This window comes from Astatotilapia calliptera, chromosome 10 (assembly GCF_964374335.1).
Source record: "Astatotilapia calliptera chromosome 10, fAstCal68.1, whole genome shotgun sequence".
Taxonomy (NCBI): domain Eukaryota; kingdom Metazoa; phylum Chordata; class Actinopteri; order Cichliformes; family Cichlidae; genus Astatotilapia; species Astatotilapia calliptera.
The window spans coordinates 15069592-15083297 of record NC_137431.1 but is presented as its reverse complement, the minus strand read 5'-3'; the positions used below and the strand labels follow the sequence as shown (position 1 = coordinate 15083297).

General features: G+C 40.7%; 1 protein-coding gene across 1 annotated transcript; it reads left to right on the top strand.

The window, feature by feature from the left end:
* The first annotated feature begins 3904 nt into the window (after positions 1-3904).
* Positions 3905-10055, top strand: pdha1a (pyruvate dehydrogenase E1 subunit alpha 1a). The gene is made up of 11 exons (XM_026181843.2): positions 3905-4061; positions 5095-5163; positions 5241-5414; positions 5606-5732; positions 6120-6211; positions 6385-6477; positions 6752-6907; positions 7274-7345; positions 7420-7487; positions 7902-8010; positions 8588-10055. Exons 1-11 carry the CDS (start codon positions 4014-4016, stop codon positions 8750-8752), a joined length of 1173 nt encoding a protein of 390 aa, XP_026037628.2. The 5' UTR covers positions 3905-4013; the 3' UTR covers positions 8753-10055.
* The last annotated feature ends 3651 nt before the right edge of the window (positions 10056-13706 follow it).

Sequence of the window (13706 nt, the reverse complement as noted above, 5' to 3'; positions counted from 1 at the left end):
CACAGATCAACTGAGTATATCAGGGTATCAGATTTACTTCGATGGAACCTGAGTTTCTCCTTCTTCGTCTTCTTCTTCTTCTTCTTTGGTTCTTGATGGCAGCTGGGTGGGTGCATTACTGCCTCCTGTAGGATTCTGTAGTCATTTAATGTCACTAACCATTCAACGACCCCTCGGATGCTCTTATTTAGCCCTGCCTCTTTAAAATAGCTTGATACTGTTGCTCTCCCTGCATCACTGTCTGCCCACTTCAGTATGCTTTCTAAATGAGGTGTAACGCGGTAAAGGACCAGGGTGCCTGACAGCAGCTTGATGGTTAATGAGCTAATCAGAAGTAGCTTCGACTACAGAGCCTGAGTGTGTGAGTAAAACACAGACAACAGAAATAGAAGAAGTCTCCATCATTTCAAGTGAAATTTCCTTCCTTTTGGTCAAAATTCACTCCTATGAAATGCAAACTTTCAACACTCTCCAGTTCATTCATGATTTCAGTCTGCACTCCCTTATTTTGTTTCTTGTCAAGATGGTCTTTGTCTTTTCTACTGACAATTTGAATCCCCATTGGTATTCAAAAATATATCATCTATGATAATAGAAAACAAGGTCGGACTTAATCCACTCCCCTGAGGAATGCCATTTCCCACTATACATTGAACTGATAGGTCAGTACCCTTTTTTTATTGTTCTTCCATCTAGTCCTTGGTCCAGTTAAACATCTTTCCTCCAATATTCAGCAAACACATCTTGATTAGAAGTCCCTCTTTCCATAGCATGTCATAAGCTTTCTTAATATCAAAGAATTCTGCAGCGACTGTCTCTGGATTCACTTGAGCCTTCCTTACATCATGCTCAAGGCAAACTACTGGATCCATTGTGCTCCTTTCTACCCTGAATCCACTCTGATACATTTCCATCATACATTTCATTTACTTTTAGGAATAAAGCTTTTTGTTGTATTTTATTTAGTCCAGAGTTTCCACATTTAGTTCATTATTAACCTGTGCCAAGTACTTATCACTTGTTTTCAGAAATTTCTTTCAATTGGCTTTGCAAAAATCCATTGTTATATTGCTGTCACATATTCTTTCCTTTTATCCCAACTTTTAACAGCAATATACAACTGTTCACTTCCCACTCATAGTTCTATATTAACTATATTGTTGAACAAAGGGGACACATCTCCCCCTTCATCCCTCTTCTCTGTGTCTACAGAGACTGCCACATAGTCATATAAAGTAAAAAAAGAATCAAATTTTGATTTAAGCCAGAATTACTGGACACAAATTAAATCCTGATATGATTTTCTTTCTTATCTCCATTAAATTTCTTGAATTCCTGGCATGAATTGTCCATCAAACTTCTGGCATTACATTGGGGAATGAGTATAATTAACAGAAATATCCTATACATATGCACTGCAGCTTTTGCTATTATTTATATTTTTGCATTTCCTTCTTTTGATCCAGCCATTTTCTTGCCTTCGCTTGCTCTTTGCTCCATACAGCCTGATGGATGGAGCATTTTTTAAACTCCCTTTTCACCACTTCATAACCCCAAAAAGCTACACTGTGGTTCCCTCTGCAGTTGCAGCATTTCCAATTAACTCCAACGATACATTTGCCAAACTCAAGAACCCCTCCAAAACAATAACACCTGCAACTCTTCTTACATATAACTGCCATGTGTCCAAAGTCTTGACATTTAAAGTATCTCATGGGCTTTGGCGCATATTCTCTGATCCCTTAGGCAATAAACCCAAAACATACTTCAGCATGGAGCTCTTGCTGCTGGAAATGAATTAGAATAGTTTCTGCCTCTTAAAAAAAAAAAAAAAAAATAATAATAATAATAATAATAATAATAATAATAATAATTATATATATATATATATATATATATATATATATATATATATATATATATATATATATATATATATATATATATATATATATATATATATTGTCCGTAGTGCTGCATTAACATCATCTAGCAGACCTTCTGAGGGTACTTCACGTAATCTTGGTAACCGGCTACGGGTGATCCAGGTTTCAAGCTTGGCCATGATCCTATTTTTCAGGTCAGTTCCTCTCGCACTCAACGGTCCTTCTCCTATCGCACTTGGGGCTACGTACCCAATCTCGGGTGGGGGTGATGATATCTCCCCCTGAATGGTAAGAACAAGATCCGGGCCATCAACACGTACGCCCTGCCCGTGATCAGGTACCCTGCTGGGGTAATAGGCTGGCCAAAGGAGGAGATAGAAGCCACTGACATAAAGACAAGAAAGCTCCTTACCATGCATGGAGGGTTTCACCCCAAGTCCAGCACCCTGAGGCTGTACGCTAAGCGGAAGGAAGGGGGCCAGGGACTGGTGAGTGTCAGCACCACAGTCCAGGATGAGACAAGGAACATCCAAGAATACATTGGGAAGATGGCCCCAACTGACCGAGTGCTCAGTGAATACCTCAGGCAGCAGAAACCCAAGAAAGAGGAGGGAGACGAGGAACCATCATGGAAGGACAGGCCCCTGCACGGTATGTACCACCGGCAGATAGAGGAGGTGGCTGATATCCAGAAATCCTACCAGTGGCTGGACAAAGCTGGACTGAAAGACAGCACAGAGGCACTAATCATGGCAGCACAAGAACAAGCTCTGAGCACAAGATCCATAGAGGCTGGGGTCTATCACACCAGGCAAGACCCCAGGTGCAGGCTGTGTAAAGATGCCCCAGAGACAATCCAGCACATAACAGCAGGGTGCAAGATGCTAGCAGGCAAGGCATACATGGAACGCCATAACCAAGTGGCCGGCATAGTGTACAGGAACATCTGTGCCGAGTATAACCTGGAAGTCCCGAGGTCAAAATGGGAGATGCCCCCAAGGGTGGTGGAGAATGACCGAGCTAAGATCCTGTGGGACTTCCAGATACAGACGGACAAAATGGTGGTGGCTAACCAACCGGACATAGTGGTGGTAGACAAACAGAAGAAGACGGCCGTAGTGATCGATGTAGCGGTTCCGAATGACAGCAATATCAGGAAGAAGGAACACGAGAAGCTGGAGAAATACCAAGGGCTCAGAGAAGAGCTCGAGAGGATGTGGAGGGTGAAGGTAACGGTGGTCCCCGTGGTAATCGGAGCACTAGGTGCGGTGACTCCCAAGCTAGGCGAGTGGCTCCAGCAGATCCCGGGAACAACATCGGAGATCTCTGTCCAGAAGAGCGCAGTCCTGGGAACAGCTAAGATACTGCGCAGGACCCTCAAGCTCCCAGGCCTCTGGTAGAGGACCCGAGCTTGAAGGATAAACCGCCCGCAGGGGCGTGCTGGGTGTTTATATATATATATATATATATATATATATATATATATATATATATATATATATATATATATATATATATCCTCTTTATCCTCTTTATCCTCTTATCATTAACCTTTACAGTTTTAATACAATTATTCCTCAGTTAGAAAATTTCCCCAAGGTCAAACAAAGGGAGACCACACTATGGCACATGTTCAAACAAAGGTTTATTCATCCAAATTATTTGTTAATCAAATAGATATATAACATCACCCCCAGAAAGGTGTCAACTCAGCTCTGTAGATCATATTACAGCAGTTAGAATTTTAGATTCAAGCTGCTCTTCATACTTTTGGCCACAAGATGGCACCAAAGAAGACTTTGCTGAAAAGCTTCGGGTAATGAACCCTTTTTCAATACAAGCTTCAGTGCTTCAGAAGGCTTCATAGTGCCATCACCACCGCACATCTAAAGTCTTCGTCCTTGTCAAATATAGGGGGGTCGAAGAAATTATATTATTAAATAGCCAATGATCAGTGTTGCATTTCCTACACTCACTACCAACCACACCTCTCCTCTACTTCTAACACAGCCCGCTGTCGGCAGTTGCGCTTTCTATCTGCCGATATTCAAGACAGCGAAGAAGCCCCGAGCCGGAAGGACACATCCTGACATTAGGACGGTTCTGCGGTGGGTTAGGTCAGGAAAGATGCTAGCCATCATCTCGAATGTGTTTAGAGCCAGTGCCCAGCGGAATGTAAGTGCTGTTTTTTCTTAGTTCTTTAAACGAACTTAGCTAAACATTGCAAAATGTAGTCTCGCGAAGAGCGCCAGTCGACCCAAAACAAAACTGTCATCGCTGTTCTGACCTTGTAAGCCTGAATGATAGCTTCATTAGCTAACACGGTAAAAGTTTGTGCACAGATTTAAAGTTTCAATGTCAGCGGACAGTCAGTAACTACTTAGTTAATGTTTAAATGAATGGAAATGGGAACTGTTAAAGGAAGGATGAAAGCTAGCATTAATAACAATCAGTCTTAAATACTGAGACAGCCAAGAAAACTCACTTTACTGTTCTGACATCACTTTAAAAAAACCGAAACATAAAACAACTGTATTTGATATTTTTGTGGCGCTTTATAATAAGGTCACAGAGGTAAGCGTTATTAAGGTAGTAATAGGGTATTAGCAAGTGCATAATTCATCATTTATATAGCATTACTCTTCCTTAGTATTCCATTCATAAATACAGATATATTATCATGACTGTGATTATGATTATTGCTAGCAGTCATGTAGTAACAGTGATAGATGTACACATTTACAGCATGTACAGCAATGATAGGTGTACATGGTCATTTATAAATGTTATAAATTACATACTAAGGAGGAGTAACAATATATAAAAGATGAATTAAGCACATGCTAATACCTTACTAATGCTTAATAGTCTGAACTTGCTGTTAAGAACTTAACTTAAATCAGATGACAACTCAAACTTTTGGAAACTTAGTTACAATCCATTTAAAGACTATTCAGTGAATGATTTAACTATAAACCAGGTCCTATGAAGGACAAATTATAATAATGGCTGGTTGGGGGAGGAAGCTTTGCAGTAAATGGGATGAGGGCTAACATGTAAAAGTCCAGTCGAAACATTTAACAGACTAATGGGAAGGCACTCTGTAAAAATGAGTGCCTTGGGAGTTATATGATCTCTGTAGTTGTCTCAAAATGTGACACGAATTACTTTTATAGATTAAAAGCTCTTGCATACTTGTTTCTCACAGGGGGCTGCAGTGATTATGTCAGCACGCACATATGCTGACTTCACGACCCAGGCTACCTTTGAAATAAAGGTAAGATTGAAATTGTGATGTCGTGAACACAGACTGGCACTTGGCAGTTTGACTCATGGGTATTTGCTTCTCTATAGAAATGTGACCTCTTCAAGCTGGATGAGGGCCCTGCCACTCAGGTGGTTCTGACTCGTGATGAGGGTCTGCAGTACTACCGCATCATGCAGACGATGAGGCGTATGGAGCTGAAGGCAGATCAGCTCTACAAGCAGAAAATCATCAGAGGATTCTGCCACTTGTATGATGGCCAGGTTGGATGATTTTTCTGATCTACAATGAAAGTTAGGGATGGTAGTTTAAATTTCGGAATATCTGGCAAGGATGTTAAACTTTTTGGAGGAGTGGAAGTTTTGAAGTGTTGCCCTGTGAAACATTTATTGATTACTCTTCAGAATAAATCTCCCTTTAGAACCAGACATGTCAAGCTGTTTTCTCATTATAGGAAGCTTGTGCTGTTGGTATTGAAGCCTCAATTAACTTGTCAGACCACCTGATCACGGCATACCGTGCCCATGGCTACACTTACACCCGGGGAGGGACTGTGAAGGAGATTATGGCTGAGCTAACCGGTGAGTTGTTGGTGAAGACATTAAATATCAGTACACAATGGGACTCATTTTGAATTAACTCCCCTGTGAAAAGCGGCAAATGTTCAGTTGCTGCTGGAGTAACTTGGCAGGCTTTGAATCTTTATTTTCCCAAAAGGGAAGCTGTTGAGCCCAGGACATAGACTATTGAAGTTATAAAATGATGAAACTAGAAATGTCTCCCTAATTGACTGAAGGCGGGACACATTTGTTGCTGGCCCTGCTTCAGCCTGGTTTTCTAGTCCCTGAGATTACGGTTCTAGGAAATTTATTTAGTCTGGCTGAACCTAGGAACAAATTTCAGTTGATGATGTACTTTGAGCTGTAAATGCTTTTGTTAATATCACCTAATATCTTTTTCACGCACAGGCAGAAGAGGTGGTATTGCAAAGGGCAAAGGAGGCTCTATGCACATGTACTGTAAACACTTCTATGGTGGAAATGGAATTGTTGGTGCTCAGGTAAGTATAACATTTGGCAGCTTTGCTTTAAATTTGTTACTTATCGTTCTGCCTTCCATGGTTTACGTTCATCTAATTGCATTACAAGATATTTCACAGGGCCATTGGTTTGAACTGACACTTGTACATTTAGACTTTAACACTGAAGTTTACTCAATGTTGGACTTCTCTAGGTTCCTTTGGGTGCTGGTGTAGCACTTGCCTGCAAGTTTCAGGGCAACAACCAGCTGTGTGTCTGTCTCTATGGTGATGGTGCTGCCAACCAGGTATGTGTAGCTTTTTTTTCTTTTTTCTTTTTACATAAATGGGTTAAAGAGCAACACGTTTGGATCTACACCTGGCCAGTATTTACTTTACTTTGCAGTAGGTTTAATCTTGTTCTGTGGGAATTGAGCAAACTTGTGCTAAATGCACAACATAACTAAATTCTGGGAAGTGTTAAAGGATAATAAATGGCCTTAGTACAAAGGAGAATCTAAACTGATGTAACTGGGCTTCTATTACAGGACACCCTTTTAAAGTCTTGTGTATATTTCACAGGGCCAGATTTTTGAAACGTACAACATGGCTGCTCTCTGGAAACTGCCTGTTATCTTTATCTGCGAGAACAACCGGTATGGCATGGGCACCTCAGTGGAGCGAGCTGCAGCCAGCACAGATTACTTCAAGAGAGGAGAGTTCATTCCTGGTCTGAGGGTAAGGGTCTGGCATGCTTGAGCACATTTCTTACATGTAAAGCTACATGTTAAGCTGTTGCATAGCTACAGACACTTGACAGAAGCTGATATCTTGCACAATTTGTTAGTAATCGAACAGTTATTCAATTTGGGTTTGTTCAATCAAAATTACAAATGAATGATTAACCTTGACTGTCTCGAACACAATGCACACTAGATGGAAGTGTGCTAAATGCTATTTGGAGTGATGTGTTCGTGAAATGTAAACACTTTCAAATGTGTTTGGTGCTACCATAAACTTGTAGAATCTGCATGTTGACCATGTCAGTTTATTACTTTTTGTAAGATAAGATTAAAGAAAAATACTCAGTAACTTTGTGTACAGGTGGATGGAATGGATGTTCTCTGTGTCCGGGAAGCAACCAAGTTCGCTGCTGATCACTGTCGCTCTGGGAAGGTACGTTTAAAATGTTATATTGACGTGTGCAGGAAATGCGACTCGGATCTGTAACTTCTTTGTCCTTTGCTCAGGGTCCTATTCTCATGGAACTCCAGACATACCGCTATCATGGACACAGCATGAGCGATCCTGGCGTTAGGTAAACGTTAGGCTACTTGATTATTTAAATTGATACAACTTAAAGTGGCTAAAGTTCTCACCTACAGTTTAATCTTACAGATTTTCTCTTCACTGTGCCTGTGCCCCTTACCTCTGCTCCTTAGTAGTCTCCATGTACCCCCTTTGTAGTGACCTGACAACAGCCTAGGGATGAATTGAGATTCAGTATCTTCTGTCAGATTTCTTTATTTGATAGGCTTCACACCTCAAAGTAATTTGAATTTCATTTGAATCTGCATAGAAATGATCACAGAAATTTTGAAGGCACTGGATTTTCCAAAATGAGCCTAAATTTGTCAAAAGTAATATTACAAAACATTTGAAATCCTCAAAGTGCATTTGATAGCAATAGTAGTGCATCCCTCCAACTTTCCTGCACCCTCTCCCCTTTTAGCTACCGCACACGTGAGGAGATCCAGGAAGTGCGCAGTAAGAGTGACCCCATCTCCTTGCTGAAGGACCGCATGCTCAGCAACAACATGGCTAGCGTGGAGGAGCTCAAGGTAGGAAATGCTTCAGATATAGAAATCACATTTCTGTGAGCCAACACTTCTGACAATTTGGAAGCCTCAAACAAGAGTCCTTGTTTTTGTAACTGGGTATTAAAAGACAGTCATACTGCAACAACTTAATAACCAAGTGAGTTTAAGATCATTCTGACTAAGCATACTGACATTTGGGTTAGCTTTAGTCTGTCAAGTGAAAGTGAACAGCATGCTTTAGAGGTGAGGTTAATGAAAGTGTCTGCTCTTTTACAATAGTGTAAAATTCTACAGCTGAATTTAAGATGAGATCCTCTAGGTTTCATCCCTTGTCTTTGAGGAAAATTGCATTCATAGACTGGAAAATGCATTTGAGACAGAACAATGCTAAAGTCTTTATAAACAGGTGGGAAAAATACATAGTCCCATGGAACGAGGGGCACAAGCTAGTTACCGCGCTAGAGTTATGCTTCTATGAGCTTTAGTAGCCTTCTCCATTTGAAGTAGGATGGTAAACAAAATATGTCTATTCTCTGCTTCTATTGGTTTGACCAAACGTTCTTTGCTGCAGTGTCTAACTGTCCTTATTTATCTGTAGGAAATTGATGTAGAAGTGAGAAAGGAAATCGAGGATGCAGCTCAGTTTGCCACCACAGACCCAGAGCCCCCACTGGAAGACTTGTGCAATCACATCTTCTGCGACATGCCGTCTTTGGAGGTGCGCGGCACAAACCCATGGGCCAAGCTGAAGTCTGTTAGCTAAAGTTCTTGATTCTCCTCCCTCTTACAATCATAACCCACCCAACCCCTTTCCTTAATGCACACGCCATGTACTTTAAACGAGTGCCTCATCACTAGAGCTTTTAACATCAGCAAGTAATCGACTTCTAGAGCTAAGTAAACAGTTGGGGCCATTTTTACAAAGAAGTGTTGGTTTAAACTGACACAAAAAGAATTGGAGATCAGATTCACTCTTCTATCTCAAGTCTTGAAATTGCTACAGTGAAATGTTAAAACATTATCAGTGTTGCCAAATTAAAATTTATACCTACATTTATCCACTTCACCATATTTAATTTTTAGCCAGAAATGTTTCGTGATTAAAATCGCAGTTTCTGGCAGACATCCTTTTATTAAGACTTCTTGAGGCATATTTATTCCTTAAATCTCTGTAAATCTGACTCCATGTGAATATGTAGTGGATTATTTGCTAATTGATCTGGTAATTTTTGAGGTGCTGTAAGTGTTCACTGTGTCAAACACAGGCTGTATGACCTTAACATGGCTTTGTGCTCTTTATACTTAAATGTACATGATAAAGAAGTCAACTTGAGACATTTGCATGTGTCTTTATTTCAATTGTCTTCAAAAATGCTGCAAATTGTAACTGTTCAAAATGTTAATCTACATGAATGGGTCTGGTAGATCTGAAAGCTGAATTTGACTCACGAGTTGAGCAGATGTCTGTGTTCACATGATCGTGAGGTCTTTTTCAGATTTGGTGGCTTGTCTCCAAACATTTTTAGAGGCTTGGCTTAAACTAAATGTGGGTGAACTAGAAATGAAATGATCAAGTGAAAATTTAAAACCTAACATTGGGTGGCACGCTCATGCAGCTGTGCCTCTGGCTTTGTAACTTGTGTGATCAGATGTAACGTCAGTGACTCATCAACAAGCTTCTATCCCTACTGGCTTGCTTTGCAGACTATTGATGCAAGTTTTTAAAGAACTCTGCAACTCTTTCAAGGGGTACTGGGAGATTAGGACTTTCTACAGAAACATATTGAACTGTTGGCTTCAATGTCTAAAGCTAAAAGTCTTAGTGAATCTGTTACAAGGTGGGGAATGATGTAAAACACTGTGGAAAACATTGAGTTGCTTTGATAAAGGGATTTTGTAATGCTATTTGTGTATTCTGTAAACAGAGTAAAGAGGTCAAGGTAACTTTTCAGTAATGCAATGCACCATGGTTAAACAAGTTTTGGCTCTTCGCCACTGCCAACTTAGGGAGGGTATTGGATCCTGTGTGAAATGCTTACAATAAAGTAATTAAGTCAACAGTCAAATTTGCTGTCAGTTGTCTTTTTTGCAAACATGGAAAATTTCTCAGCTTATAAAGCCAATAAAGCACAAAAAGTCTATTGAACCCTGCAAAAATCACAGGTCAAAAACGAAAATGGCTTAAAATTATTTTCTAAGATAAGATGTAATTTTTATGCCACACTGCCACAAATTAAGTGTATTGGTAATCATTTTTGTATTTCTGTAATGGTTACGGTAATCCACCAGAGTGCACAAGCTCTTTAATCCAAATGATATTTTAATGCTAATTTATAAATATTGATTCATTTCTAACTTCTCACAAAGATGTGAGTTCAGTTTCCTATTTGTCTAATCAATGAAATCATTTGTAGTTTCAACCATGTTTTTGACAGATTTCTAAAATATTAATCTTTTTTTATTTTTTTAATGACAGGTGGTCTGACATTTTGTTAAGCACTGTGTGTATCACCATCAGTTACAGTCTTGACAGGAAAAGATAAATTTGTGTCTATTTTGGAAAAAAAATGAGTATTTCCAGTCTGGCATTGTAACCTCATTTGGACAGGTAGTAGCTGCCAAAAGTATTGTTGCTGTAAAACCTTTAGCCCCAACACCTCCAAGAATTCCCGAAGCTAAGCAACAAGGACCTCGGCCTGGGATGTTGCTCTGCCATGCAATAGCCATCGCTAAAGAAAGTAAGTCGTTTTCCTCAGTAACTGTAGAAGAAGATGTGTACTGAAACTTTGATTTAAGGGATTTTTTAAAAAGCATTTTATAAACGGTATAAACAGCATTTAAAAAGCATTTTTTATAAGCTACATCATCTACAATCCTTTGGATTATTAGAAATCACATGTGTTTTACTAACCTGGTTGACTATCAGGCACGAAAGCAGACAGTCAGTGCATACCAAATATTGCAAGAGAGGGTAGGGTTGAGCTCCCGCCTGTCCCTTAGCTTAAGTCTGCTGTCTTCAGATAGCTGGTAAGAAACGCAGCAAGGAGACATTAAATACTGCACATAAGAAGTGCTGTACACTGCGGCTGTGTTATTTGTGTTGTTCCTCAAGTCATGTTCAGTGTTGTGTGGTGTAAAAACAGAATAAAGAAAAGACGAGGGTTAAAAAGTTTTCAAGCTCTGGCAAAGCACCACTCGCACATCCTGATGACTGATTAGATTAGATTCAGCTCCAGAAAACAATGGACCTGGAAGTAGAAGGAACAGGCTGAGCGCTATTGCTGAAACTTGCACAGACTACAAATGACTTTATTCATCAGGAGGTCAATCAGGCCCTTGATGCCATTGTTGGACAATTGCAGCCATGGTTGGGCCTTTCCTTTGGATTTCTCTGAAGCAGTGCTGGGAGTTTGCTGAGTGGCAGTGTTGTTGCCGTCTTGGTCCCTTGGGACATGAAAACCTGTACAGGAAGTTTGTATATCAGGTTATAGTGTAGTGCAATATGTAGTGAAAACAATTTTCGACTCCTGTTGTTCACACTGAGATAAAGCAGTAAATGAAGTAATTCACATCAAGTGAATTACTTCATTTACTGCTTTATCTCACAAGAATCTAAAATCCATCCATCCATTCGCTTCCGCTTATCCTTTTCAGGGTCGCAGGGGGCGCTGGAGCCTATCCCAGCTGTCATGGGGCGAGAGGCGGGGTACACCCTGGACAGGTCGTCAGTCTGTCGCAGGGCCAACACACAGGGACAGACAACCATTCGCGCTCACATTCACTCGCACATTCACACCTGTGGTGTGAAAGAATCTAGAATTTGAATAAAAAGTGCAGTTGTATTAACAGAAAATGTACTTTAAAAATATATCTGCGGCATCTGAATAAATCTGTAAACAGTAATTTCCCTCACACAGTATACTGTTGGTGCAGATGAATTGAACTTTAGAAGGCTTTAATCTCTAGCAGTGCATGAGATTGTATTAATTTATCACAGGAACACCTGTAAAACCTGAATCTGCAGAGTAACTTTTTACTGCTACTGTTAAATAAATGTACAAAACTTCACTCCCTTTATCACTCTAAAACTAACTGGTTTTGACTGGTAAGTCATACCTTGTTCCCATATAATACTTGTCCTTAGTTAGTTCCGTATTATATAAGATGTCAGTCCCAATCAAAGAGGATCAATATCAATCTTCTGTCACCTTCCTTGTATTTCCCCTTTGTATAACTGTGGTGTGAATCTTTGCTGGTCAGTAAACTTAATCACTCTCAGTGAATCATAATTTAAAATGAATGACTCTTCAGAGCAAAGCGAGGCTATGTATGAATGAGCTTTTATCCACGTTCTCCTCCCGCTGATCGCTTCTTCCACCCAGATGATACCATTGCAGCTTGTCTCACTGCCTGTTCTGTGTTTTGTATGTTTTAAGTGTAATGTGCTCAAGGTTCCTGATAACATGGTCCAGTACCTGCATCCTGTTGGAGAACTGTAGGTATCAGCCTCGTCTCGGAACAGAGACGCCATCATCTACCTGCTCAGTCGTGTCTACACCCATCTGGACCAGCCAGCCAGCACTGTGACGGTCATGTTTTTTGACTTTTCCAGTGCTTTCAACACCATCAGGCTGACCCTCCTGGGTGATAAGTATTAGCGATGCAGGTGGATGCTTCTCTGGTGTCCTGGATTGTTGATTACCTGACAGGAAGACCACAATATGTACGTCTCCCACAGTGTGTGTCTGACAAGGTAATCAGCAACATAGGAGCACCACAGGGGACTGTCCTCTCCCCCTTCCTCTTCACCCTCTACACCACAGACTTCAGCCACTGCACAGAGACCTGCCATCTTCAGATGTACCGGGCTGTGGTTGACTCCTTTGTCACGTGGTGTGAGCAGAATCATCTGCAGCTCAACGTGGCAAAGACCAAGGAATTGATAGTGGACTTCAGGAAGACCAGGAAACACTTAACCCCTGTTTCAATCCAGTGGGTCAATGCTGACATTGTGGATGACTATAAATACCTCGGTATACACATTGACAATAAACTGGACTGGGCTAAAAACACCACAGCACTTTACAGGAAGGGCCAGAGTCGTCTCTATTTTTTGAGGCAACTGATGTCCTTCAACATGAGTCTGTTGTGGCCAGTGCATGCTGGGGGAGCAGGCTGAGGGTCGCAGATGCCAACAGACTCGATAAACTGATTCGTAAGGCCAGTAATGTTGTGGGGGTGGAGCTGGACTCCCTCAAGGTGGTGTCGGAGAGGCGGATGTTGTCCAAGATAAAGACAATGTTGGATAATACCTCCCACCCACTCCATGACATGCTGGTCAGTCACAGGAGCTCGTTCAGTGAAAGACTGAGAGTACCGAAAATCACCACTGAACGACACAGGAAATCATTCCTGTCTGTGGCCATCTCCCTGTACAACACATCCACTTAACACACTGTTTACTGCAACAGCTACACCCTTCTTGCACAAGTTCTTTTTCCGCTATTTATTAATAAGTGACTTTTATGTACATATATGCCTGTATAGATTGTGCTATTCTTAGTTAGTGTATTGTCTGTCTCTGTTAATGTTTGTTTATAATGGAGCACTGTAACGAAAAATAATTTCCCCCTGGGATCAATAAAGTATTCTGATTCTGATTCTATGTGCAGATGTCTATGTGAATTATTGTAATCAGCCTCCTTGAATGATTTCAT